This window comes from Durio zibethinus, chromosome 11 (genome assembly GCF_047325235.1).
Source record: "Durio zibethinus cultivar Kanyao isolate XHJ-2024 chromosome 11, ASM4732523v1, whole genome shotgun sequence".
Classification (NCBI taxonomy): domain Eukaryota; kingdom Viridiplantae; phylum Streptophyta; class Magnoliopsida; order Malvales; family Malvaceae; genus Durio; species Durio zibethinus.
This window is the reverse complement of record NC_143172.1, coordinates 49,054-74,985: the sequence shown is the minus strand read 5'-3', so window position 1 is coordinate 74,985 and position 25,932 is coordinate 49,054. Positions and strand designations below refer to the sequence as shown.

Genomic DNA, 25,932 nt, shown 5'->3' with positions numbered 1-25,932 from the left:
CTTAAGCTTAGAAGAGGAGGACTTTTTAAGTACAGGAGATGGAGGAGAGGATAAACTAAAAGAAGATCTAGAGGAAGATGGTTGAGAACTAGAGTTGCTAAGAGTGGATAGATCCATGAAAATAAGACTCTCTTTTGGCTTTTCCTTTTCCAATTTTTCAATAATCAAATCTTTTAGAAACCAAAATCCTGCCTCTTGCCAAGTTTGATCGATCTTCACGCTGTTGTCATAATACCAGATAGTATTGTCAGGACTCTACCACCCGGAGAGCCCGGAACTGAAGTCGTGTCAGTTGCCAGAGCCTTGGCCGTACTATCTGCCGCTGTGTGTATAAATGGTATCAGAGCAGCTGCCATGTTCCATCAAAAATCTCTTTACCACTTTCTCAATTTATAACCCAATCACCACCGTGATCTGAAAAAGCACATTATTAACGGAATCTCCAACAATATTATAATTTACGAAGCCCGTTCACTTTCTGGTAGATCTTCTAACAATCAGCGCTCTCTGTCATTCACTTGATCTCTGATATTGTTTTGTAGCATAATAATTTGATTAAAACACAAATCTGTAGGATTTAGGCTATGCAAAATCAGATTTAAAATGGGTTTACTTGTGCAATACTGCAGTATTGATCTCATAGAACTTTGAGAAATTTTCACGTGGTGATGATAAAACAAGAAGCGAGCAAGAATCATTCGTGTTTCTACTTTTATTTATTGAACCTAAATCTTAAACTTTAAAAAAATTTATTAAATTAATATCACAGTTGTTTATATATGTATTTATCTATATATATTTATGTTTATTTATTTATAGAATAAAATTTTTTATCATTTAATTTATATATTAAAAGAAAAAAATAAATACTATAACGAGATGCATTCTAATATTTTGTAAAAGAAAAAAATTGAATTGTTAAGACTTGATAGTTATTAATTTATTAGGATAAGATTTAAATAAAGTTATTTATTTGAAATTTGTAAAATTTTTATTAAAAAATAATTTAATAAAATATTAATAAAAAATTTAAATTGATAAAATGATAAAGTTTAATGAAAAAATTCATATTATATTAAAATTATTGAAAATATTATTTATAATTTAAATTTGATTAATAATTATTTAATATCATATTTTTATAAAAAATTTTAATAAAACTATTTCTATAAAAAACATAATTCTTTAAATACAATAACTATCTAAAAATAATAAAAAATTTAAAATTTTTTTTAAAATTTTACACAGTAAAAATATTCGTTCATAGTCTTTCCCACTTGCTCGACTCAGGAGGAATTTAAGAGAAAAAAAAAAATCACAAATTCACAAAGAAGACAATAATAAAATAAGCAAGTTGGTTTTTGCGGTGAATCAACAGGAAAAAGGGTCGCGGCTTCAGTCGGAGTTTATCCGGGTCTCTCACTCCACAAACACCATGGACTTGCTCTCGCTCTCATCTCCTTTAACCCCTTCCTTGTCCTCTCTTCATCTCAAACTTAAACATAAACCCTCTCTCACTTTCCCAAACCCTAAGCCCTCCTTTTTGTGCTTCACACTCAAATCCCTTTCTTCATCTGTCAAACACAAAACCACCCCTAAGTGTCTAAAATTGTCAGCCCCTCAAGGCCCCGCCACCGCCATGCGAGGGGCGGAGGCCGACGCTATGGGGTTGCTGCTCAAGGAGCGCATTGTTTTCCTAGGTAACTACATTGATGATTTTGTCGCCGATGCCATTATCAATCAGTTGCTGCTTTTGGATGCTCAGGATCCTAATACAGATATCAGACTCTTCATCAATTCCCCTGGTGGTTCTTTGAGGTATGCCTTTTTTCAAGGCTTGTATATTGTTTAATGCCTTAACCCCTTTGCCGTGTAACCCAGATACCGCTGGTCAGTTTTTTACTTGGTTTTTTTTTTACACCTATATTATGGAGGAGAGTTTGTTGCAATAGTTTATGCTGCAATTTAGATGCTTATGTTGTTCGCAAGTCAATAGTAAATAGCAAGAGAAAAGGATAAGCGTGTTGGTTTCTCCTTATCAATTGCAAAACACTTTTTCTGCTGCATCTGCTCGGTACCCTGTCTTTCCTTGCAAAATTAGGGTAGTTTATATTTTATAGGGTTCTCAACTTTTCGAAAAAGTGTTTTCCACAGGTTTCTTCTTCGTTTCCTGTGCTTCTATATCCTATAGCCTACATATTCTTAAATCTTAACATGCTTTCATTCTTTGGAATGTTAGCAACTTGCGTGGACAACATAGTAAAAATTACCTAAAACTTCTTGGTCTTCTACATATTAGGGGGTACTTCTAATTGGTAGACTTGAGCCAAAACCAATCTTATCAAAGATGCCACTGGGCTTCTTTAAAAATTCACTAGATGAATTCCCTAATTTTATATGGGAAATTAAATGTTACATTTTGCCTTTGCCTTGTAGTGTCTTGTAATGTCTTTATTTGGAACCTTGAAAATTACTACTTTGTTTAAGTTTGTAACTTCTTGGTGGTTTTTGAAAATTTGCAGTCGGGATTTAGAATACTTATATGCTTAATCTTTAAACTTATTTTGCATTTATTATTTCATAACCCTTTCATTAGCTCTTTCTTTTTTTTATCTTCTATTTATTCGAATTTCTGACAAGATTGTTGGGCTTGGATGTGTACATATTGTGTCAAAATTTGTTTCACCATGTTAGCAAGTATTTTATAATTTGGTCAAGTATGTTATCTTTCTTCTTGTTCAGATGTCATGCTAGGATATTGTTTGAAGTAATTTAGGAACACATATGCCTTTATGGGTAGATTTTTATATATTTCTCAGTTCTCTTATTGAATTCCATCTTTTAAGGCCTCCATTTGAGTCCCTTTAAGTTTTCCTCAATGGGGATTGTCTATGTGGAGTGTTTTCATTCACCCCAGTGCAAAAGTTGATTTTTTTTATATTATCTTCTCAATCCTGCCTCCTGACCCAAATATTCATGAAGTTATTACCTTCTACTTTCAAATTAGGACATAATGTTTGGTTATGGAAGTTGTGTTCTGCATTTTCAAGAATTTGGTAAACCAAAAAAATGTGGTAAACGAAAAATAACTTTTTCTCAGTGGAAAACCATTGGGAGAAATCGGAAAACAACTTTGGGAACTTATTTTCCTTGCTTAACTAAGTTTTTTTTCTCTCTTTTGTATCAGAAGCCTCTTGGTGATGTCACTTCTGTTGGGCATCTCCTTTCTCTTTTCTTTGTTCCTAACCAAAAAGATCTTGAAGTTATGAATAAATTGGTTCTTGAACTTAATATCTGTTCCTTTATGGGTGATGAGATGATAAACTGATGTCTTATGCACGATAGAAACGCTAGCAATGTCTTAATGAGTACATGAGATTTGATGTTAACAGTAAAAATTTCCCATTGCATTCCAAACAGTGGGAAATACATTTCACCATGTTGTTCAAAGAACAGAAAACATTTCCCTGTATTCCATGAAGAAGAGGAAATGTTTTCACCATGTTGTGAACCAAAGGGAGCCTTGATGTCTAGTGAATACGTTTTGAAATTTTCAAAGTCACTTTGGTTTTGTGTTGTTAATTTCCAGAATGACTTTGCTGTTTTTTTATATAGGAAAGACCTTGTTGCATATAGACTATAGAGGCATTTATAAGAGTCCTGACATGAGGCTAGAAGGAGTACCTCGAATTAGCGTTCATTGTCAACAACAGCTAATAAGATAGAAATGATATGGCAATTTTAATTGATGGGAGTGATATTCTCCTTGGATTAGGGCATTACAACTTTACTGATATTGCCTATTGAAGGAGCCTCATGGCAATGATTTCAAGATCTATCTGGTTTATAAACCCATTCTATAGGGTAGCATCTTATATCTGTATTTACAGACTTCTTCCTAGCCCTAGAACTTGGTAAGCAAGTCTAATTACTAAAAATAACTTAAAAGGGTTTTGCTAATGAGTGCCCTCAGGGCACTCTTTAAAATTAGTTAAAATACTATTTATAGTAATATTTTTGTATTAAATGCAGTAGTTGATAGTTAATGTGATAGTTACAATGCATTAGAAAAAGATATGTTTCTAATGTGGTAACCTTAAAAGTGCCCTTAGGGCACTCTTTAGGTAAATCCTAACTTTAATAGCCTAAAATAGATATCAAATCAAAGTTTAGCCTATGATATAAATATCCAGCAAGCCCGATTACAACTCTTGGTTTGCACCATGAACTTGGGAATGGAAATTCTATTGCTTCATCCAAGCATAAGGAGTCTTGCTTCATCATTAAATTAGCATGAGATATTTCATAATCTTATTGTTCAATTGGTGTGATTATATATTATTCGTTTCTTCTAATGACCAAGCTCAAGTCTCTTAGTGCCTTTATTATTCCAAATCTTTAAAAAAGGCCAAATTATGCCCAATAGATGCTTTCTGTCTAAAGAGGCAGCTGAATCATTTCCTCATCTTCTTCTAACCTGCCCTTTCCTTTGGTAAGATGGCCAGTTCTTGGCTTATGCAATCTTTGGGTATCACTTGGTCAGTCATAGTGGAGATTTGGCTTGGAAGCGTGCATATTCTTGGAACTTTAGGACTATAAGTGCAGTTTAGGTCATCGTTGCAGGCTAGAGGAAATGTCTGCATTATTACATGTTATATTTCCATTTGGGCTTAAGGCTTTGTTTGTATTGAGGGAAGGGTACCCTCTTTTGTAAGGGAAACGTTTTAGTGGATGGGGAAGGAATAGGAGGATTTTGGTGCAAAAAGCCCTCAAAAGTCCAAACCTTCATCTTTCAAAAACTCTACTGGAGAGATTTGGAAGGGAAGGATTCCTCATCAATTTTTTTTTTTTAATTTCTAACATAATTACTCTGACACAACCCTAAATCAAAATTTTAGCATACCCTTAAACCCTAAAGATATGAAGAAAATAATTGCTAATGAATATGATCAATTTCCATTTCCTTCCCTTTCCAATCAACCAAAAATAAGCTTGCTTGCACAACCTTTCCTCTGCTTTCCTCTTCTTGCTTGTGCAATCCGATTAAGGGTAATTTACTCTCTTCTTTCCCTTTCTTCTATTCTCCTTCCCATCCCTTTGATTGGTGACATACAAAGAATAGAAACTTTCCTGTTAATGGTTCCATTTCAACATTTTGTCTTTTACTATTTGATTTCTTGATTGTACCACCTTGGTTGTCTATCCTTTGCTAATGTTCTTCTGTTTTTGCTATTTGTATCAGTGCTACTATGGCTATCTATGATGTCATGCAGCTTGTCCGGGCCGATGTTTCCACGGTTGCACTTGGCATTGCAGCATCAACGGCTTCTATTATCCTTGGTGGTGGCACCAAAGGCAAGCGCCTTGCAATGCCAAACACACGAATAATGATTCATCAACCTCTTGGAGGTGCTAGTGGACAAGTTAAAGATGTAGAAGTCCAAGCACGGGAAATTATGCATAACAAGAATAATGTGACGAGAATAATTTCTGGTTTTACTGGTCGTTCGTTTGAACAAGTCCAGAAGGATATTGATAGAGATCACTATATGTCTCCCATTGAAGCATGTGAATATGGAATGATTGATGGAGTTATTGATAGAGATAGCATCATTCCATTGGTCCCTGTGCCAGAAAGAGTGAAGCCAAGACTAAACTTGGAGGAAATGATGAAGGATCCAAGGAAATTCATCACCCCTGATATTCCAGATGATGAGATATACTAGCTTGGGGAATTTGATGCTGTTTTCGTGGTCTTGCTTTTTGTGTTAGTTGCAAAGAAGTTTTGTAATTGAAAATACAATAGTTTTCGTCCTTTTCAATTGACATACAAAGATGAATTTCTTGGTTGCTTCATTGAGAATGTGGTCCAAGCAATATAGATTATGTGTTTTAGAAATGATTTGAAAATCGTTTCTGTGAAGCTATGAACTTTTGGTTCCTCTTAAGGTCTCTGGTTGTTTTTTTGTGTATTCAAGTGGGCAGCATAAGATGTTGAGGTGAGGGTAGGATTTAGCCTATGCAAAATCAGATTTAAAATGGTTTTACTTGTGCAGTGGTGACTGCAGTATTGGTCTCATAGAGATTTGGGAACTTTTTCATGTGGTGATGATAAAACAAGGAGCGAGCAAGAATCATTCGTGTTTCTAACTGATCGATGCCTTCGAGGAATGCCTTCAAAAAGAATGCCTATGACACGTTTCCAGGCAAGAAAATTTTGAGGTGGATTGACGGGAGATTGAACAGAATTCAGATTGGTGATAAACTGTGGTTGAGTTTGTTTCAGGGAAAATAAAATCAAAAGAATTCATATTGGAGATGGAAAGAAGCCTTCTGAGATACATTTCAGGATTCTCAGTCAGGATTGAAATTGTAAAGGTATAACCCAAAGTTTTACAGTAATGTAGCAGGTTGAAGACACCTTGGGCTTATTGCTCTAATGTTGCTTCTATAACCTCAAACCTATCAGCTTCCTTTTTCCTGGTCTTCTCTTTCTCAAGCAAGTACGCTTTCTCTGCTTCAGGTATTGCCAGCATAATACTATTCAGCTTGAAATTCATCTCCTCAACCTTTCTCATGAGCCTATCATTTGTAAACATGCCAACACAAACATTTTCTATGGTCTCCCAGCTTTCAATTAATGGTAAAGCAATAATCGCTGCCGATCCAATGGTGCCCCATGATATAGCAATAACGGCCCAGAAGGTGAAGTAGCCGACACTGAACTCCCCTGCATTAAATTTTAAGAGGTGGAAAAAGAAATAGTGGTCAAATATAAGTATAATTTGAACAAGAATTATTTTACTGGCTCCTCCATTTAGAAAATCTTGTTTTGGTCCATATTAGAAGTAAGGAAATTCAAAATTCCTAAGCTTTTATAAATAATAATAATAATAAAATTCTAAGCTATTTTTTTCAGTATTTTGGCTTGCTATTTATTCTCCGTCAAATCCATGGGATCATATGTTCCTAATATATATCTTCACGTATTAGCAGAGTCATAATCTGACTAGATAACATAATAATTCGAGCCCGAGAAAGCAAAAGCCAAAAGGTTCACTGCAACATATATTCTATTTGCTCTTTGGTTCAAAGAGCAATTCTAATTACCGTCAATAAATTCGCATCTTCTGCTACTTAGAAATGCCTACAAATATAATTTACCTGCCGGAAGCGTAAGTAGAGGCCACAATATGACGATGACGATGGTAAAACCAACACCCCATTTCACTATCCATGATTTGGCTTTTCTTAGTTTTTCCTCTTTGAACTCTTCTGCCGGCAAATCATTCTTTTCCTTTTCAACAATTGTTATCTGCCTAGTGGTGTCCCAGTTATAGTTTTGAGGCCACAAAAGACTGCAGACAGCATGAATGGCTCCACCTGTAAGTATGGAGACTAGGTTTCCAGCAAGCATTGGTGCATTTCGACCAGTTGTGTCAAGATTTACTTGGCCATATTCTATGCTTGCGACTGACAACCAAGTGACAATGCCAAAAATGCAACCAACAATTGTTCCTAGAATTGCACCAATGGCGTTAGCTTTTCTCCAAAGGAGCATAAAAGCAATTGGGAGAACAGCTGAGCCAATAAACACTCCCATGGCAAGATACATCCAACCCAAAGAAACTCCAGCCTTGTTTAATGTTACCGCAAACAATCCCATGAAACATCCAAATCCTAGGACAACGGCCCTGGACATGCTAAGGATTTTTTTCCCGCTGGCATTTGGATTTACGTAAGTACGGTAGATATCATATGTGCACAATGATGAAACCGCAATTAACTCAGAGGAACCAGCAGATGTCACAGCCCTGTTCATGATCAATGTAACACAACTTTCACATTTTGAAACAGAAAGAAAGGGAAGGGATGTCTCAAAAATGAAAAAGATAAACAAACGATTTGAAAGTTAAAACAACTTTCTTCAAAATCCATCAATTTTGCTTAAAGAACATTTTTGCACAAGTGGATTATTTGGGAATGGCACATTGAGGTTTAGCCCAGTAAAGTAAGTTACAAGAAAGGTAACAATCAACTTGTAATTTTCTTTTCCTTTTTTTTTTTTTTTTCATTTTCTAAGTTAGAAGTTCCAGAAGAAAAAACAAAGACAAAGGTAGTGAAGAACACAGAATGTAGCTTACATAAATAGCATCGTAAGGAGAAGTATAGATCCTCCTTTTCCCATCAAAGCTATAGCAGTAGCAGGAGGAACCAATCCATGGCTTGCCTCATCCACTGTTAATGGTAGATCAAGTGCAAGGGCTCCAAGACCCAATGATGTTGCCAAAGAGAATGGCACCGCAAACCACACAAGCCCTCCCAACAAATAGCCTTTATGAGTTGATGAAGGTCGAGCAGCAATGGCACTCACCCAATATCCCTAAAAATTTCCCAATCAAATATTACAAGCTATATCTGACAAATGTGATTGAAAATTTCTGATTTTGTAATTACTAGTGAAGCTTACATTGTCAACAAAAACAGTGCCAAAATTACCGACAATGTTTATAATCCCAAAAATCAGACCGCCTGAACTTAGCATTGTTAGATAAGAGCCCTCATAGTTCCCACCGATGGGACCACAAGATTGTCCATTGTGGGAAATCGGCTCGTGACATATTCTTAACTTGCTGGCGATTTCCTGCAGGCGGTTGTGTACGACGCTGGGGCTACCAAGCTTGTTACTAGCAGTATAAACTAGGTATACGAAGATAACTAAAGCCACATGCACTAGAACCGATCAAATAACAAAAATAAAGGTCAGACTTAAGACAGTATATGCATAAAAGACTGTTTAATGAAATAAATGAGAGCATACCAATGACAGAATGTATATAGCTCGCCAAAAAGGTTGCTTTTAGTCCTCCTGCTAATGTATAGACAATTACCCCAAGTGGTATCAAGAAGCTAGCAGCATATATGTTCACCCCCGTAAGTGCATTCACCACAGCAGAACCACCAAGGAGCAACATTGCCGTGACAATGATATTTGTCAGAAGGCAGAAAGCAAGGAAGACAATATGTGCCGCTTTTCCCCAGCTGAGGCACGTAAAAGAAGACAGACAAACAAGACAAGCATTTACAAAAAAAAAAAGAAAAAAGAAAAAAAGTAACGGATAAATAACACACATTTCGTATTGGTGTCATGACCATTGTGCTTACCGAGCCTTTACAATCTCGCAAACAGTATGAGCATGGGGAGCCTTTCGTTTGATCTCTATAGCCATGACACCAAACAACAGTACCTGTTAATTAGCATGAATAAGAAACGGTTACCGTATAGACAAGTTAATAGTTGTTTCTAAAATAATTATGAACTTGCCTGGATAGTAGCACCGCTAGCATACCAAAAAGGCCCGCTAATTCCATACTGCCAAGCAACATTGGAACTTTGCAAAATGGTAGCAGCCCACGTCCACTGCAGAGGATATGCATTAGGAACAGGGTAAGCTGAAAAAATTGTCTATCCCACTTTGCAGACAACATGGATATGTTACCTGCGATACAATCACACTGGCAATAAGCCCTGTTTTAACATTCCTGCCTGCTGTGTTGAACCATTCGGATGTGTGGGGTGATCCAACGTATCGCTTCTCTAACCACACCTAAACATGTCATTATAGCATAAGAACAAAGTAAAAACCGCGTGCAAGATATGGAGATGTCCAGGAAGTAATGTGCCTAGTAAATCTGCATCTACTTTCCCGGTTAGACCTATGCTATTGGTAATTAGTAAAGCTTTGCAGCTTTTCTATGTCCTGAAAATTTTCCGCTTTTATTAGTGTGATCTAAAATCCTAATGCCTTGTAAATAAGTTTCAAATGCTACTGATACTTGACAGTAACGCCAAAATTGCATAATGCAGATGCAAATGAATTTGGTATTGTACTAGTGCAAAGCATCTTCATGTTTTAAATTGAGCAGTGGCAACTAATGTACCAACTTATAGCACAAAAGAAGCTTAACTAACTAGAAATACTTTTCAAAGGTGATCACATTTGATTTTGAAAGCATTTTGGATTTTAAACGAATTATAACAAGAAATCTGGAAAGAGGCTTAAGGAGAAGAACAAGAAACCTGGTCGAAAAATCATAGGAAAATTACCATAAAAGATCAACATCTAGACATCCATATGAATCATCATGTGTGACATTCAGAAAGGTTGTGAATTGTTAATGATTTAAGTCACCTCAAACTGGTCGCTTCATGGAGAAGGTTATGTGCATGAGCAACAGTGTCATTAGCTGCTAGAAAAGCGCTAGACAGAATCACAACCTATAGCAACTCAATTGGTAGCAAGCAATTTCTTTTGGAAAATTTAAGAGCAGCGGCAGTGCTACTCCATATTATGGTGAACATATTTCATATAGTTTCCCCTAATCTGATGAGTAGAGATCTGCAAATCCAATCGCATGTCAACTTAAGTTTCTTGTATGAAGTATAGAAATAGGTGCTGTCGAATTATCTGATTACCAGATCTGCTCATAGATTCTGAAATAATTGTTTGTAGTCTTTTATAGAGGAATAGAAGCTTGCATGGAGTCCTAGTCTAGCTTCACAATTTTGCAGTGGCGGATGTTGACGTTACATTTAGTTTTGGAGGGGTCAAGTAATAATATACAAAATGCTTTATTTTATTTTTTTTTAAAGAAATATTTTTATCATATTTACTAATATATATGAAAATAATTTACTAATAAAAAATGACAAGTTATAAAATTATAAAACAAAAATATTATTGTGATAACATTGTACTTTTAACAATAATAAGATTTATAATTAAAGGTAGAATTACTAATTACACATTCTATCATATTCTTTTAAAAAATACATTTTTTTTTGTTTTGATAAAATTTTTAATAATTGGTTTATTCGTACATATTTTTATTTCAATTTTTAATTTCCAAATAAATAACAAAATTTTTATAAATCATGATAGAATGTGTAATTAGTAATTCTACCTTTAATTATAAATCTTATTATTGTTAAAAGTACAATGTTATCACAATAATATTTTTGTTTTATAATTTTATAACTCGTCATATTTTATTACTATATTATTTTCATATCTATTAGTAAATATGATAAAATATTTCTTTTAAAAAAAGTAAAATAAAGTATTTTGTATTTTTTTTTATATATTTGGAAATTAAAAATTGAAATAAAAATATGTACGAATAAACCAATTATTAAATATTTTATCAAAACAAGAAAAAATGTATTTTTTAAAAGAATACAATAAAATTTTGAGATTAAAAATTATGGTGTTTTGTTATTTTTTTGTTAAAGTAAATCAAATATGATTTTTTGTTGAAAAAAATTACACCAACATAGAGATTTAAAGTAAGAATAAAAGTAAAAAGTGATATGGAGAGGAAAAGTTCAAATAAGCTAAAAAGAAAAGGGATCGTGGGGCTTAATCCAAATGGTTTGCCTAACTTTTCAGGAGATGGATTCCTACCATGTTAGAGTTCAATTCTTAAAACTTGCAATTTCTTTTTCCCCAAATCTCTTAGGTTTCCGTCTCTTGTACCAAAAAGATTTAAAAAAAAAAAAAAAGAAAGAAAGGAAACACACATTTGATACTTGATTGGAAATAGAGTTTTATTGAGAAAACTAGAAAAATTAATTTAACTTTTGTTAAATTCACGTGATTGTGATTTAAAATTTATGACAAATCTCAACCTCTTAATTTTAAGAATTTATAATTAATGATTATTAAATATAATAAATGAATAAATATTAATGTGATTTGAACATCTATTGAATTGCAATGCATAAGATTAAATAATAAAACCAAAAAAATAAAATTAACAAATTTAATTTATACAATTTCAATGGATAATGTTGGGGGCCAAGGCCCCTCTGGTTCCTATCACGCTCTGTCTCTGCAATTTTGGCTAGCGTTTACTGGAAAGTGAAAGAATGAAAAGAAAGGAAAATAAAAGAAAGGGGATATAGAAAAACAGGAGAAGAGAGAATAATACTAAACTGCAAAATTAAAAACATAGACAGTTTAGCAGGTAATTTGCCTAAAGGGAAACAACGACGATGATGTTAAAAGTTAAGCATTCATGCACTGCTCTGATTAATAGGAATACAAGAGATATGTGCAAAAGTAAGATATGTACAAGAGCAAGTGAGTAAAGGGGAGAGTGTTTCATATTTCAACTGCAATCAGGGCAGGGCATGTAGAAACTAAGCAGGAATTACCAGGAAGGAAGTAAAGATAGCGAAGAAGGCGCCGAAGCCAAGAATAACGGAATAGCCAATGCCTTGATTAAGAACTGCTTTGCCCTTAAAGAAACTGCTCTGCCTCACACACCCTAAACCCTCATGGACATGGTAGTACTTGCCAGAGAAGTCAAACGGAGGACACTTTGAGCTCATACTCTCTGTGCTTTGTCAAATGCCCAACGCCCAATTAATATCCAGTTTTCCTTTCATCTCCTCACAGCTACCGGCACTCTTTTCTTCTATTAGATATCAATATCATCGTCACGTCTTTACCCGTACAGAAAGTCCAAAACACAATAGGCCCCTCCGGTTTCTTGTTCCGTGCGGCTGCCAAAGTCAAACTAAAACTTTCTCTTTGATTAGAAAAACAAAAAAAATATGTTATTTTGAAAATCCCGACATAAATTTTAATTTAAAATATATATATATATGAATAAATTTTTGCTCATATAACAAAAAATATTAATTTTTTACATATATTTTAAATTAAAATTTATATCCGGATTTTCACCCCTATATATATATATAGTTGAAATCTCGAGATAACAATTTATTTGTTCCAAAGGTAAATCACATGTTATATTGAAAATATTTTTATATTTTCAAATTTATAAGTTCTAAATATTACTTGCCCTGTATTCTTTGCTCTATTGTAATCGTTCTTTAACCACATTGGACACTTTTATTCTCTATTCGAATTTATTAATTGATTAAGCCATCTAATTGTTACTTTAAATCAATAAAAAATTAAAAATCTTTGAAGTAATTTTCTATTCATGTCATTTTCATATACGTTAAATTATATAAAAAATCTTTATCACATAATCGTTACTTATTTTTTACAAAATTGAGAGTGTTTAGCTTGACACTTTTATTTTATCAAAATTTGAAATTTAATTAGTATATTGTAATTCAAATAAATTTAATCTTTATAATATTTTACTTTGATAAATTTAATTTAATCACTAATTTTATTAAATTTTTACTGTTAAATATGTTAATATAGCCATTGACTTTATGATGTCATTATTGACTTTATTAATATACTAATTTGGATAAATAAAATTAATCATCATAAATGATTTTAGTACTCACGTAAAATTTGAACTTTAGTATTTTTAATATAGCTTTTTGTAAATCTTCACCTCGTTTAAGTTGAATTTGATAATATTGATTCAATTATTAATAAAAATATATTATTTTACTTTTTTTAAAATCATATTTTAATTTTTATAAAATCAATATTTTAAATTTTTTAGAATTATATCATATTTAAAAACACTAAATTTAATATTTTAAAATCATTTTAATTTTGTAAAAATCATGTTTTTATTTTTTTAAATATGATTTTATTTTTAAAAAATCAGTTTTTTAAATTTTTTTATAAATTGTCTAGATTTGTAAAAATATTAAATTTAAAATCTTAATTTTTTGAAAGCTTTTGTATTTTTAAAGTTTTAACATTTTATTTAAACAAAATATTTAATTTCAATATATTTTTTAATTTTTGCAGTTTTTTAAAATTTTCTATAGTTTTTAATTTTTATGTTTTTTTTATAAAATTTTTATATATTTTTTAAAATTTTTTGCTTTTATTAAGATTTTATAAATTTTAAAAATTGTTTACACATTTTTTGTGTTATTAAGTGAAGAATAAATCAAAATAAAAAACTCTTCTTGTTTAGTTATTAGTCTGTTTTACTTTAGATTTTTGTGCTTTTTCACATTAAATATATTAAAACAGAATAAATTCTAGAGACATATGTCTTCTTTATAATTTATTTATTCATTCATTTAAATATTAAAAAATTAAAATTTTAAATTTTTAAAAATATAGAAAAATTTATAAAAATTCCAAAAAATAAAAAACAAAAAAATTAAATATTTTTATTAAATAAAATGTTAGCATCAAAAAAATATAAAAGCTCAAAAATGAATTTTATTTTAAAAATTAAATATTGAAAAAAAAATTAATATTTAGAAATTCTATAAAATTTATATAAAAATGGAATATTAATTTTTTTAAAAATAAAATCTTATTTTATAAAAATTCAAAAATATGATTTTTAAAAATTTTAAAAAAATATTTTTAAGATTTTAACAATATGAAAAAACTTATAAAAAATTCAAAATATTAATTTTTTAAAAAATTAAAATTTGATTTTTTTAAAAGTAAAAAATTTTTTTTATTAGTAATTAGATAAATATTATTAATTCCAATTTGTACGAGACAAGATTTTTATATAATTATTTTAGAGAGACTAAATTTTAAATTTTATATTAATATATGGATTATTTGTATAATTTAACAATTAATTTCATCAATTTAAGTTGTTATAAAGGTAAAATCTTAAAAAACATTTATTAATATATATAAAAAAGAAAATAAAAAAAAACACGTGTACTGTCGGTGTCAAGTATATCTTTAAAAAATAAAATTGAAATCTTAAGAATTATTTATTAATTAAAGAAATAAAAAACAAATGGTAAAAAAAGACCAAAGTTTGGTACAAAATGAATCCCACATTTAAATAATTTAAATCATTCAAAAATATTTATTCAATATTAAAATATTGAGAAATATATAAAATAAAAAAATAAAATTATAAAAATATTTATTAAATTATAAAAGGGAAAAATAGTAAAAAAAAATTGGTATAAAGTGGATCGTACCTTAAAAATTAAAATTTTTAAAAAATATTTATTAAATATTTTACAAATTTTGAGAAAAAATATTAAAAAAAAAAGAGAGGGTTGGGAAAGCGCCATATGATGCAATGGTTGCAAGCTCCTGTATGGAATATAGGAGTAAAATTTATAATATGGATAGGTATCGGTTTACTTCAAAATCATTTGTTACATATAAAATTATGTATTTTTTTTATGGGTCTGTATTGATTACAATATATTATAATTTGAATCCATACCAATCTATATAAGATTTTGTCTTTTTATTTTTAATTTCAATTATTTGATTCTTTTAATTAATTTCTAGTTCTGACTCTCTAAGGATCATATTTATTTTTTTTCACAATTTCATTTAAAATAATATATGTTCTGTAAATTAGGTTATTAAACTTGTTTAAAAATATCTTATTATATATTTTTTTATATTTTATATTTATTTGAGATTTGAAAACTTTTAAACGTTAAATATTAATAACTTTTTAAATTTATTATTTATATATGAACATATAAATGTATGCAATAAAAATGTATTTTATATATTTATATATTTTATAAACAAAATATATATAATGTCCGTAAATTTGAAACAGTATGATCACAATGACATTGATATATATCATTTTAAATGAAAATCGAAACGTTGTGTTAACAACCTTGATTTCATTAAAAAAAAAAAAATCAACAACCTTTGATCTCTCCTAAAAGAACAAAATTCTATCACGTTACGCAACTCCAGTTATGGTAATGGACTTGGTCCCCAAGAAACACCATTATTAATTTCCTTTAATTTTCAAATACAACTATCTTATATTTTCATTGCCTATAATGTCCCCATAACGTATATATTCGGACGTCTGTAATGCAAAGGATTTGTAAAACTTTCTTTAAGAAACGACTAGTAGCAGTTGTAATAATTAATTAATAAACCCTAATCACTAAAAAGTTAAAAACCCTTTTTAAACCCTATAAATTAACCACCCTGGCCAGAAACGTAACCAAAAATATATACAAACTAAGAAGGAAACCTTGAGGAGGAGAAGAAACCTTTACCCTGAATTCTTGAGGATGATGATGACTCGTGGCGGCAATAGGTTAGTCAGCTCCATGTTCAAGGTCGGCCCACGCTACTTGTCCACAGCAACAACATGGACCCTTATAAACGAGAACGTACGGTGCAAAAGCACTTTGGCCCTTGGTGACAAGGAACAGGAAGAAAAGCAAGCAGTGGGAGGCGGCCCCACCAAGAATGAGAAGGGGATCAACAGTTATTGGGGCCTGGAGCCAACTAAGGTGACCAAAGAGGGTGGCGCCGAATGGAAGTGGACATGCTTTAGGGTACAAAATTTGTTCGTTTGATAATTTTTTTGACTCTATAAACTGATCTTGTTCGTGGAACCTGATCACCAGGCAGTCGCTTTTTTTTTTTTTTTGTTTTCTGCTTTATCTATATATATATATATATATATATATATGTGTGTGTGCGTGTGTGTGTTTATTTTTGTTTTCAATTTTCCAGCCGTGGGAAGCATACAAGGCAGACTTGTCCATAGATCTGAAGAAGCATCATGCGCCAGTGACTTTGCTGGACAAAATGGCTTATTGGACTGTCAAAACTCTTAGATGGCCCACAGATTTGCTCTTTCAGGTACTTTTCATCTAGCTCTGTCGTTTCTTTTGATTGTTTAATGGGGAAATTCTAAATTGATCGGTAAGTTTTAGGCATAATTTCACTTAAGGTTCATTAGTTAGAATGGACATTCCGTTTTAAATTTTTTAATTAATAGGATAATAAAGTTATTCTATCAGTTATTTTTTAATTATTTCGTTAAAAATTTCATTAAAAGATTATTATATTTTTAAAAAATTAATATACTTAAATATTTACATAAAATGTTTAATTTTTTGAAATATACAATATATTAATAATATATAAAATTTTTTTAGGTGTAATATATAAAAAAAAAATTCATAATTATAAATAAATTAATATGTAAATATGTATAATAAAATTAATATATTAAACATGTAACAATTTTTTGACATAAAACAAATTTGAAAGAAAATGAACATGTAATATATAATAAGAAAAAAATGTTTGGTTAAAAAAAAGGATTTAGTTAAAATTTTTACATGTTTAATATATTTATTTTGTTATACATATATTTACATATTAACATATTTATAATTGTGAATTTTGTTTTTACATGTTGCATTTAAAATCCTTTTAATATTATTAATATATTTTATGTACTTTCTTTTGATTGTTTAACAATTGCTAGTTAAGAATTATAGATATCTAAATTAATAGTGCAGAGGATGAGAGAAAGCATTAATATCATTTGTAGGAATTATATGTTATTCTTTCACAAATACTAAATTGATCGGGGGATAAAAAAGAAAAAAAAAAAGCTTGTATGATAAAGACTTGGCTAAATAAATAAATAAAAACAAGCGTATTTAAAATACTTTTATTATTGTTATTTCAAACAATCTAAGCATGAACATCGTTAATAAATGAAAATATCTTCCTTTTATTGCTATTCTAACTCGTTATGTCCAGTTTCAAAGGCCAGTTTAGTATATATTTGGTTGGTATAACATGTGACAGCGGAGATATGGTTGCCGAGCAATGATGCTAGAGACTGTGGCAGCGGTGCCTGGGATGGTGGGAGGAATGCTGCTGCACTGCAAGTCGTTGAGGAGATTTGAGCACAGTGGAGGTTGGATCAAAGCACTGTTGGAAGAGGCTGAGAATGAACGTATGCACTTGATGACATTTATGGAGGTGGCCAAGCCTAGATGGTATGAGCGTGCCCTTGTATTTGCTGTCCAAGGTGTTTTTTTCAATGCTTACTTCTTGGGATATATTATTTCACCCAAATTTGCCCACCGAATGGTGGGATACCTTGAGGAGGAAGCAATACACTCTTACACTGAGTTCATCAAGGAGTTGGACAATGGTAGCATAGAGAATGTCCGTGCTCCAGCCATTGCTATTGATTATTGGCGCTTGTCCCCCGACTCCACTCTGCGAGATGTTGTTATGGTTGTGAGGGCAGATGAGGCACATCACCGCGATGTTAACCACTTTGCATCAGTAAAGATTATTTACTAGTCCTGTTTTTTCTCACGTTTCACTTTTCCTCCCTTCTCTAGCTAATGCGTACTAAAAAACCAATTGTTGTCTTGATCAACTTGCAGGATATACATTATCAGGGACGCCAGCTGAGGGAAGCTCCTGCTCCGCTTGGTTATCACTGAAATCTTACAAACCGGCAATCTGCCTTTCAACTTCAATAAATAATTTGTTTTCTCTTGCAATCAATAATTACATTCCTACTACCTTTCTTCCGTCAAATTGGGATGTAATATCTACTTATATAGGGGAAATTTTTTTTTAGTGTGATTTGATGGGGAATAATTTTATCATTTTAGGTAAAGGATTTTGCACATGACCATATATAATATACTTGACCATAACAATCTATTACTTACTGTACATGCAGGAAAAGGGCATACAACAGTCCATCCCCCAAAGTGCATGAAAAAAAAATTCACCTAGTTAATAAAATTGGAGTCTTAAAATCAATACCATCCACTACTCTTATACCTAGTTTCTAATTAAGAGATTCCTGTGGAAGTCTTTCTCAAAATAGCTGTTCTAGGAGCAGAACTTTAGCATCCAAGAAAAACAAACACAAACACGAGGTAATTATGTGCATGGCTGTATCTGATCGAGATTTTACCATTATTCGTGGATGATAAGTTTTAACTTTTTCTTTCAACGACAGTAAATCATGAGGCTGCCATATTCAAAAAGGTAGATGTGCTACCATGAACTGAGTCGTATTTCATCCTCGCAAGTATCTAACAACTATTTTATAACCTGATCAACATATATTTCTAAGAGTGGATATTTTGTTCTATGAATATATATTTTCGGTAGCAGTTTGAAGATTCTATTGAAGGAAAGGATATCCAGAAATGCAGTACTCCCTAACACGAGAAGAGCCATCTCTGGCCAGAATTCCTTCAAGATCACCTATAATTCTGGCCAACCATATCTCCAAGTTTCTTTGTACTTCCTGTAAGTTGTTTCTAATGGAATCCATGGATCGTTTTGTTGCGAGTTTGGCCGGGCTTCCAAGATCATCCCTGTAGTAACTCTTCCCAATCTCAGTTTGTAAATCCATTAGCTTTTGTCCAGTTTCAGATGCACGCTGCTGAAGTCGAAATGCTTCCAGCAAATACTCAGTCTGTTTCCGAGTTCGAAACTCTAAATTGAGTGTGGGTTCAGAGTGATCACTAGCCTGCTGTAATATTAGGAAAAAGATTTAAGCCAAAGACCAAAGGATGGATGGATCTATTTCTGCTATCATCACGGTGTACAAATATAATTAGGGTAAAAATGACCATGTGCATGAGAGAGAAAAAGAGAAATTTTATTCTCCAACTGATAATACATGATACAAATCAATACGTCAAAACAGTTTCCACACAACCTTCAATAGTGTCATTCCAAGTTTAGGCTCAATCGGATACAACAGTGTCATTCCCTATATAGATCATGTACAGGGTCTAAGTCTAAAATAGGATTCTCTAATATCTCAGTTTAATAATTTTGTCATTTTATCTCAATTTTTAATGAATTTAATCCCTACTTTTATTAAGTTGATTTAAAAATAAATTAATAACAACGTTAAAATACTGAAGTTAAATTCATGGCAGTTGGCATTTTGGTTGATGACATGATTGCCACAGCTATAAAATTAATCCGCTGCAGAATGCCAAATCATCACCAAAATGAGTCATTATCCAAGTTAAAGACAATTTTAATATTAATATTAACTGTACTTGAACCAATTTTTATCAAAAGTGTAAGAATTAAATTCATTAATTGAAGTAAAAGGACCAAACCCGTTGAATTGAGCTAGTAAAGAGACCAAAGTTCACCAAGTAAACAACAAAACTTCTATAACACAAAGGGTTTATTTGGTTAATAAAATTATAATAGAATAAGTAAAATTATATTATAAATAAGATTAAATTAAATACGATTATTTTATCTTATATTTAATATATGCAATGATTAAAATAAAATAATTTTATTTATTAGTAAAAAATATTTTTTTTTAAAAATGTATACAATTAAAATTATTGATATAATTTTTAAATGTAAAATAAGAAATATAAGTTCAATCTCACGGGCTAAAAATAATTCTCTAGACTTTGAAAGGATTGAATTATCTTATGCTAAAAGAATGGTTAATTCTCCTTACAACCCTATTTCTTTCTTTATATATAAACCAAATATTATATAAGATGATTATTATTCTATCTTCTCTATTATCCTATACATCAAACATAACCAAAAAAGATTTACCTTTCATAATGCTAAGGGGATCGCTTCAATTCACGATTCCCCCATTGACACAACTAACACAGTTAAGAAATTTTGTTTGGCCAAAAGAATACGTGAAAGGAGTGATGAATCATATGCCTTGATCCATTACAATTGACAATTTTGTTCTCAAACTGAATTTCAAAGACAAATAATAAAGCTTCACTTGTTTCGGGAAAATTAGCCTTCATAAAATATATTTTAAAAAATGTTGACATTTTTTAAAAAAGTAAAAATTTTTTGCTATTCGGATAACTAAATGAAAAATATTTTTTGTTATTCGATTGATTTTTAGAAAATCTACTTATTCTTTCAAATAACAATATTGGCATAACTATTAGAATATTAAAATATTTATTGTTAAAATATTGAAAATTACTTATTTTATAATATAGAAAATATTTATTATTGAAATATTAAAAATATTAAAAATTTAGTATTAATATTTTAAATAGAAATATTTTAATAATAATATTTAATATTAAATACTTGAAAATATTCTATATTAATATTTTAAATAATCTATTATTATTAAAACATTATTTTTCTTAATATAAAATGTTAAAAATAGTAATATTTATTATAAATGCATTAAAACATTTATACTATTAAAATAGTAATATGAAATTACAAATATTTATTATTAAATCATAAAATATTATTAATTTATATTTATAATTAAAATATTAATATAAAAACATTTTTCATTAAATTTTAAATTAATAGATTTATTATTAAAATATTAATATATTAAAAGTACTATAAATTTTAAATTTAAAAATATTAAGAAATGATTAAAATTACTAACAATATTAAAAAATTATTATAACAATAACATTGGAATAATAATATTGGTATATTAAATATTCATTATTAAATAATAAAGTATTATTTATTATATTAATATTTATTGTTTATTATTAAAATATTAAAAAATTGTTTAATAATAAAAAAATATATTTAAAATTAAAATTAAATAAATATATTTTTATTAATATATAAACATTTTAGATTGAGTAATGTTAAGTTCAAGTCTAAAAAATCACAATCAAGGTCTAACTCAAGTTGAATTAAGCCTACGAGTTTGGCGAGTAACCCTGCTCTTGAATAGCTTTTTCTAGAAATTGTCTCCCATTTTCAAAAGAGGAAGACATTTCTAAAACAAATGAACTCATTTTCAGTTGACCAATAAATTTTTTTTTAGATAATTTTCTGTTAAACAAATATCTACACAAATAGAAAGTTAAATTTCTGCAAAATAAATGGAACCTAATATTTCTAGGATTTTTTTATAGGATATTTTTCATTTAGGTATATTACATCCGCATCCTGGAGGTTTGCCCTTAGCAAATGTTCAGGATAACATTTTCTTTTTAAAATTTATAGAATGCCTCTGTTATTTTCCAGAACCTAGGTACCCAAGTCCCAATTGGTAATGAATCATTGAGTTCATCACAGAATCCTGCATTCTTCTAGTGTTTTTTACCCCCCATTAGCAAAGCACAAAAGTAAAAAGAGCAAAAATCTGATTACATACATTTTAGTTTCAATTTAAAACTTGATGTGGTATAAATATGGTTCTTAAAAACCCAAGATTCACTAGTAAATATGATGTGCAGGAAAAAGTACCGCAGAAAAGGACAATCTAAGGCAGATATGTCTTACCATTCTTCTGCAGAGATCATCAATCTTTGATGTAAGAGCTTGATATCTCTTGGCCTGCTTCCTCATTAATGAAGGTACCCTTGATAAATCACTTTTGCCAATAATTTCCAAATTCAATAATTCCTGTTCAAGCAGCTTTAGTTTAGAGGAAACTCCAGTTGATTCACCATCTACCTTCCAAGGTGATTCCCTTCTGAACAGAAAACGTATATTACTCCTTCATCAGCTACAGCATTTCATATGGACATATTTCATGAAGAACCAATATCTAGAATGTTATACTGTACCTTGCAACAAAATGCTTCATGTGATACAAAGATTCAAGAGATTCATACTGTACATCCTGCAAGGATAAACACTCAGCAGTGAACTTTAACAGTCACAGAAACAAATCACATAGCAAATTATCCTGGAAGAAGCAAATAAGGGCAAATAAAATGGCTCATGAATCCTCGAACTTCCAAAATCTAAATACAAATTGACAAATCCTCACCATCTGTCATGCTTAAGATTTTTTTAAAATGTTTAAACAGATAAGAGAATACTTAACAATGTGATGAAAGATGGCAACATTAAACTATTTTTCACAAAAGGCATTAAATTTCACATTCACATTCTTATCTCTCATTTATTCTCTCCCACCAGACAAGCGCCAATAACACCAGAATGAAAACAAGATTGCTCATAGCAAGTTCTAAAAGAAGTAGTGATCAAATCCATCTAAATAAAGGAAATAAAAAAAAAGCCAATAAAATGAAGAAGAGACAGAGATCTAATATCTTCAGATGGTAATAAATAACATGCTAGAGATTGCCTACCCTTCAGATCCTAGTTTAGTATGTCTTGGTTTTAAACTATACTATGATTCATATTTCTGCATGATAAGAACCATAGTTGATTGACCTGAGGTTGTTTGCTAAGCCTACAAAAAAATGTAGAATTACACATTTTTAAGGATGTGACATGCTTCAAAACTTTAGTTCATGCTTCTTGAAGCTGCTTAATGCTTTAGTTGCAAGCAATGAGAAACCGTTTGACTTTTATAGGAAATTGTTTTGGCTATGATAGAGTTGTCATGCCTTAGATAAGGGTGGTCCAGACATATGCTCCAATGAAGTGCCGAATCAGAAACTAAAAGCTGCTTTTTGAGTGGGCACCAAACCAACATATCATGAAAAGGAATAAAGAATCAGATAATGAGGGATGGTTTTTTTGCACCCATTGGACGGAATATTAACAATATATGATACTGATACACAACTCAAGTCAAACTTCAATGCAAACTAAATCTTTGGAATGGCTTCTAATTAAATCAGTTTCGTTGATGAAGATGCATGAGCAAGTACATTTTTTTGAGAGAGCGAGATGAAGTTAATTTTCCATTCTCATCTTTAAGCGAAAGCTTCCGGAGGCATAAGGAAGGCTCCAGCTGTCAAATATATGATATAGCCAATAAAGAGGAAATTTATAAAGTAGTCTAAGGCAGAACAGAAGTTAACTACTATCCAAAGCGGAGTTAACAAATCGCCAAGTGGTTACAGGGTAGGCGTTTGGAAAAAGATTTTAGATTCATGATACATTGTTCTCATGTTTTACTAAAATGAAGAAATGCAATGCCTTCTCTTTTCAGAAATTGAAGAAGAATATAATACATAGTGCGAAAATTTAATCTCTGAGATACGGAAATAGTGGGAGAACGTACCAAAAAACAAAAGTTGGTAAGAAATGCTCTAGTTTATCTCATACTGAGTAAAGGATTTTCATCAATATTTGTCTCGTTGTTTCCACAGAAACAGAAAAAGAAAGAAAAGAAAAGAGAAAGCTACGAGATCTTTCAACAGTCCCCGGTTAGAACAACAACACCAAAAGAAAAATCAATTTGTCATTTTTTTTCCTAGTATTTGCCATTTGCTGGGTGACGAAGAAAAAAACAGAGAAAAAGAACAAGAAATGTTAACGAACCTGCCAGACATTAGCTCTCTCGGCCCAAAACTCTGAAGAAGCAGAAGCCAAGAAATCGGAAGTGAAGGGCAAATTCCCATCGTGCCCAACATTAACAACACCACTAAAGTTTACTTGGTCCTCCCTCGTCTCTTCCGCGGCGGATTCCTCCTCCATTTCCTCTTCTTCAGCAACAGCCTTAGTGGTAGAGATGAAGCCAATCATGTCCTGGAGCTCTTCAATCCTCCGCTTGGATTCATGGGTATCTCTCTCCAGCTCCTCGATTCTTGCCCTCTGATCCTCGATTTGCTGCAGAAGCTGCTTCTCCTCCGCTTGCCACGCGTTCCTGTGGCTGGCAAAGATCTCTACCACTCTGGCGTTTGCTTTGGAGTCCTCTTTTCTTCTCGACTTCATTTGCCTCAACTGCTCCTCAGCCGTTGAAAGCCTTGCTGTCAGTTCTCTCAATTGGGTCTTCATCTTTGGCAGCAAAGAGAGTGAACAATCTGGAATGTAAGCCAAGAAAACACTGAAACTAACACCAAGATATGAAGAAAGCAGCTTCTGGGTTTCTTGCCTCTGTATTTGTTGCTCATTTTCTTCAACTTCACCGGATGTTGCCATCAGTCATCTGATGTGTGAGAAGCACCGGAGATAGAGGAAGAGTTAAAAAGGCTTCGACTCCTTTGTTTAAGGTAGCAGCGTCAAAGAGTGCAAAAGAACAGAAAGAGGCTTGAGTTTTGGAAGGATTTAAGGAGCAGGACGCTAGGACAGGACCGGAATCTGGACGGGTTAAAAACTGAGAAAAATTATATAAGAATTGAGGATTTTTTCCGAGGAAAACATGGTAATACTGGGAATACTAATTATGTGGAAAAACAGGACTTTTTGTGTCAGTTTTCCCATAAAAACTAAGAAAAAACAGGACGCTACGACACAGCCTAGTAGTTTTTCTTTTCTTTGAAAAAAAAAAAGTGCATAAAACTTGTAATAATATATAATATAAAATCAACAAATAATTGATTTAATTAATTAAATTTTATTTTTTTTTATAAAAAAATTTTAAGTTTAAATTTTATTGATAGTTACTTGTTAAAATTATTTAAAATATATAATTTATAATAATTTATTTTAAATTATTAATATGATATATTTTATTTTAATTTTAAAAATTAAATAATTTATCTTTCTTGAATTTTTTTTTATAAATATATATATATATATATATATAATATAGCATAATAAAAAGGTACAAGCCTTTTAAATAGTAAATATGCCAACAACCAATGGGGCCTTCCTCGATCCATAAAACTTAAGGCCATTAGCTAGACTTTGGTGATAAAACTGTAAAAGGAAAACAAAGCGACTACGCAGGCGTTGGATGGAAAAAGGGGTATTGGGAATTCTCATATTTGCAACAGTGGAATTCGGCAAAGGCGTGGGATTTTTTTTTTCCTTCTAGGGAGATTCTAATTAGATTAAAAGTATGATTAGAGGTAAGGCCGTAAGGGTCCAATAAGCCACAAAATGTCTTTTCGATTATGAAATTAACTCTATTTAGTACTACAAACTTCATAATCAGCTTATTTGAACCATAATTGAAGAAAAACTCAATTAAATTCGATTAAAAAATTGTTTAAATTCAAAAGCTTATTTTTATCTGTATGCTTTTCAAACATGTTTTTACACATTTTGCAACTATTTTTAATATAAAAATATAAAATAATATATATCAATGTTTGTTGATTCGAATAATAAAAAATTTAATTTTTTTAAACAAAATTTTAATTTTAAATTTTATAAGTGAAAAAATTAAATGTTAAAAAATTTTATTTTTTTTATAAAATTTAATTTAATTTAATTTTAAAATAATTAAAATTTAAAATAATTATCGAACATCAAACAATTAATACTATATAACTAATAAACTCTCCCTCCCGTGAAAGAGCCCGTCTCATGGTACGAGATGGACCTTATGATTCAGTCCACCCTCGCGGGT

General features: G+C 30.9%; 4 protein-coding genes across 6 annotated transcripts; 2 read left to right on the top strand and 2 right to left on the bottom strand.

The window, feature by feature from the left end:
* The first annotated feature begins 1,284 nt into the window (after window positions 1–1,284).
* On the top strand, window positions 1,285–5,948 carry LOC111289867 (ATP-dependent Clp protease proteolytic subunit 4, chloroplastic-like). Its single transcript, XM_022881221.2, has 2 exons — window positions 1,285–1,818; window positions 5,243–5,948. The coding sequence occupies exons 1-2, from the start codon at window positions 1,436–1,438 to the stop codon at window positions 5,724–5,726; spliced, it is 867 nt and encodes a 288-aa protein (XP_022736956.2). The 5' UTR covers window positions 1,285–1,435; the 3' UTR covers window positions 5,727–5,948.
* A 306-nt stretch (window positions 5,949–6,254) lies between these two features.
* Window positions 6,255–12,513, bottom strand: DUR3 (urea-proton symporter DEGRADATION OF UREA 3 (DUR3)). Its single transcript, XM_022881220.2, has 9 exons — window positions 12,218–12,513; window positions 9,501–9,608; window positions 9,326–9,421; window positions 9,166–9,248; window positions 8,822–9,042; window positions 8,471–8,733; window positions 8,145–8,383; window positions 7,165–7,814; window positions 6,255–6,730 (listed from the first exon to the last, which is right to left on the bottom strand). Exons 1-9 carry the CDS (start codon window positions 12,392–12,394, stop codon window positions 6,429–6,431), a joined length of 2,139 nt encoding a protein of 712 aa, XP_022736955.1. The 5' UTR covers window positions 12,395–12,513; the 3' UTR covers window positions 6,255–6,428.
* A 3,321-nt stretch (window positions 12,514–15,834) lies between these two features.
* LOC111289976 (ubiquinol oxidase 2, mitochondrial-like) lies at window positions 15,835–18,335 on the top strand. Its single transcript, XM_022881349.2, has 4 exons — window positions 15,835–16,264; window positions 16,446–16,574; window positions 17,538–18,026; window positions 18,131–18,335. Exons 1-4 carry the CDS (start codon window positions 15,995–15,997, stop codon window positions 18,188–18,190), a joined length of 948 nt encoding a protein of 315 aa, XP_022737084.1. The 5' UTR covers window positions 15,835–15,994; the 3' UTR covers window positions 18,191–18,335.
* Window positions 18,336–18,740: 405 nt separating this feature from the next.
* LOC111289974 (Ribonuclease P protein subunit P38-like protein) lies at window positions 18,741–24,859 on the bottom strand. 3 transcript variants are annotated; one of them, XM_022881347.2, is made up of 4 exons: window positions 23,958–24,859; window positions 22,283–22,338; window positions 21,996–22,188; window positions 18,741–19,239 (listed from the first exon to the last, which is right to left on the bottom strand). In XM_022881347.2, the coding sequence occupies exons 1-4, from the start codon at window positions 24,555–24,557 to the stop codon at window positions 18,889–18,891; spliced, it is 1,200 nt and encodes a 399-aa protein (XP_022737082.2). In that variant the 5' UTR covers window positions 24,558–24,859; the 3' UTR covers window positions 18,741–18,888. The 3 variants fall into 3 exon arrangements, with proteins under 3 accessions (XP_022737082.2, XP_022737083.2, XP_022737081.2); XM_022881348.2 differs by having other exon boundaries at window positions 18,741–19,242; window positions 21,996–22,185; window positions 23,958–24,856; XM_022881346.2 differs by having other exon boundaries at window positions 18,741–19,242; window positions 23,958–24,853.
* Between the last annotated feature and the right edge of the window lie 1,073 nt (window positions 24,860–25,932).

Coding starts and splice junctions, on each gene's coding strand:
- LOC111289867 (XM_022881221.2), top strand. CDS start 1,436: ATGGACTTGCTCTCGCTCTCATCTCCTTTAACCCCTTCCTTGTCCTCT. Junction 1,819..5,242: donor TCCCCTGGTGGTTCTTTGAG/GTATGCCTTTTT, acceptor TATTTGTATCAG/TGCTACTATGGCTATCTATG.
- DUR3 (XM_022881220.2), bottom strand. CDS start 12,394: ATGAGCTCAAAGTGTCCTCCGTTTGACTTCTCTGGCAAGTACTACCAT. Junction 9,422..9,500: donor CCAGTGTGATTGTATCGCAG/GTAACATATCCA, acceptor TATCCTCTGCAG/TGGACGTGGGCTGCTACCAT. Junction 9,249..9,325: donor CTAGCGGTGCTACTATCCAG/GCAAGTTCATAA, acceptor GCTAATTAACAG/GTACTGTTGTTTGGTGTCAT.
- LOC111289976 (XM_022881349.2), top strand. CDS start 15,995: ATGATGATGACTCGTGGCGGCAATAGGTTAGTCAGCTCCATGTTCAAG. Junction 16,265..16,445: donor GGAAGTGGACATGCTTTAGG/GTACAAAATTTG, acceptor TCAATTTTCCAG/CCGTGGGAAGCATACAAGGC. Junction 18,027..18,130: donor ATGTTAACCACTTTGCATCA/GTAAAGATTATT, acceptor ATCAACTTGCAG/GATATACATTATCAGGGACG.
- LOC111289974 (XM_022881346.2), bottom strand. CDS start 24,557: ATGGCAACATCCGGTGAAGTTGAAGAAAATGAGCAACAAATACAGAGG. Junction 22,189..22,282: donor ATGAAGCATTTTGTTGCAAG/GTACAGTATAAC, acceptor TTTTCTGTTCAG/AAGGGAATCACCTTGGAAGG. Junction 19,243..21,995: donor ATGATCTCTGCAGAAGAATG/GTAAGACATATC, acceptor CTAATATTACAG/CAGGCTAGTGATCACTCTGA.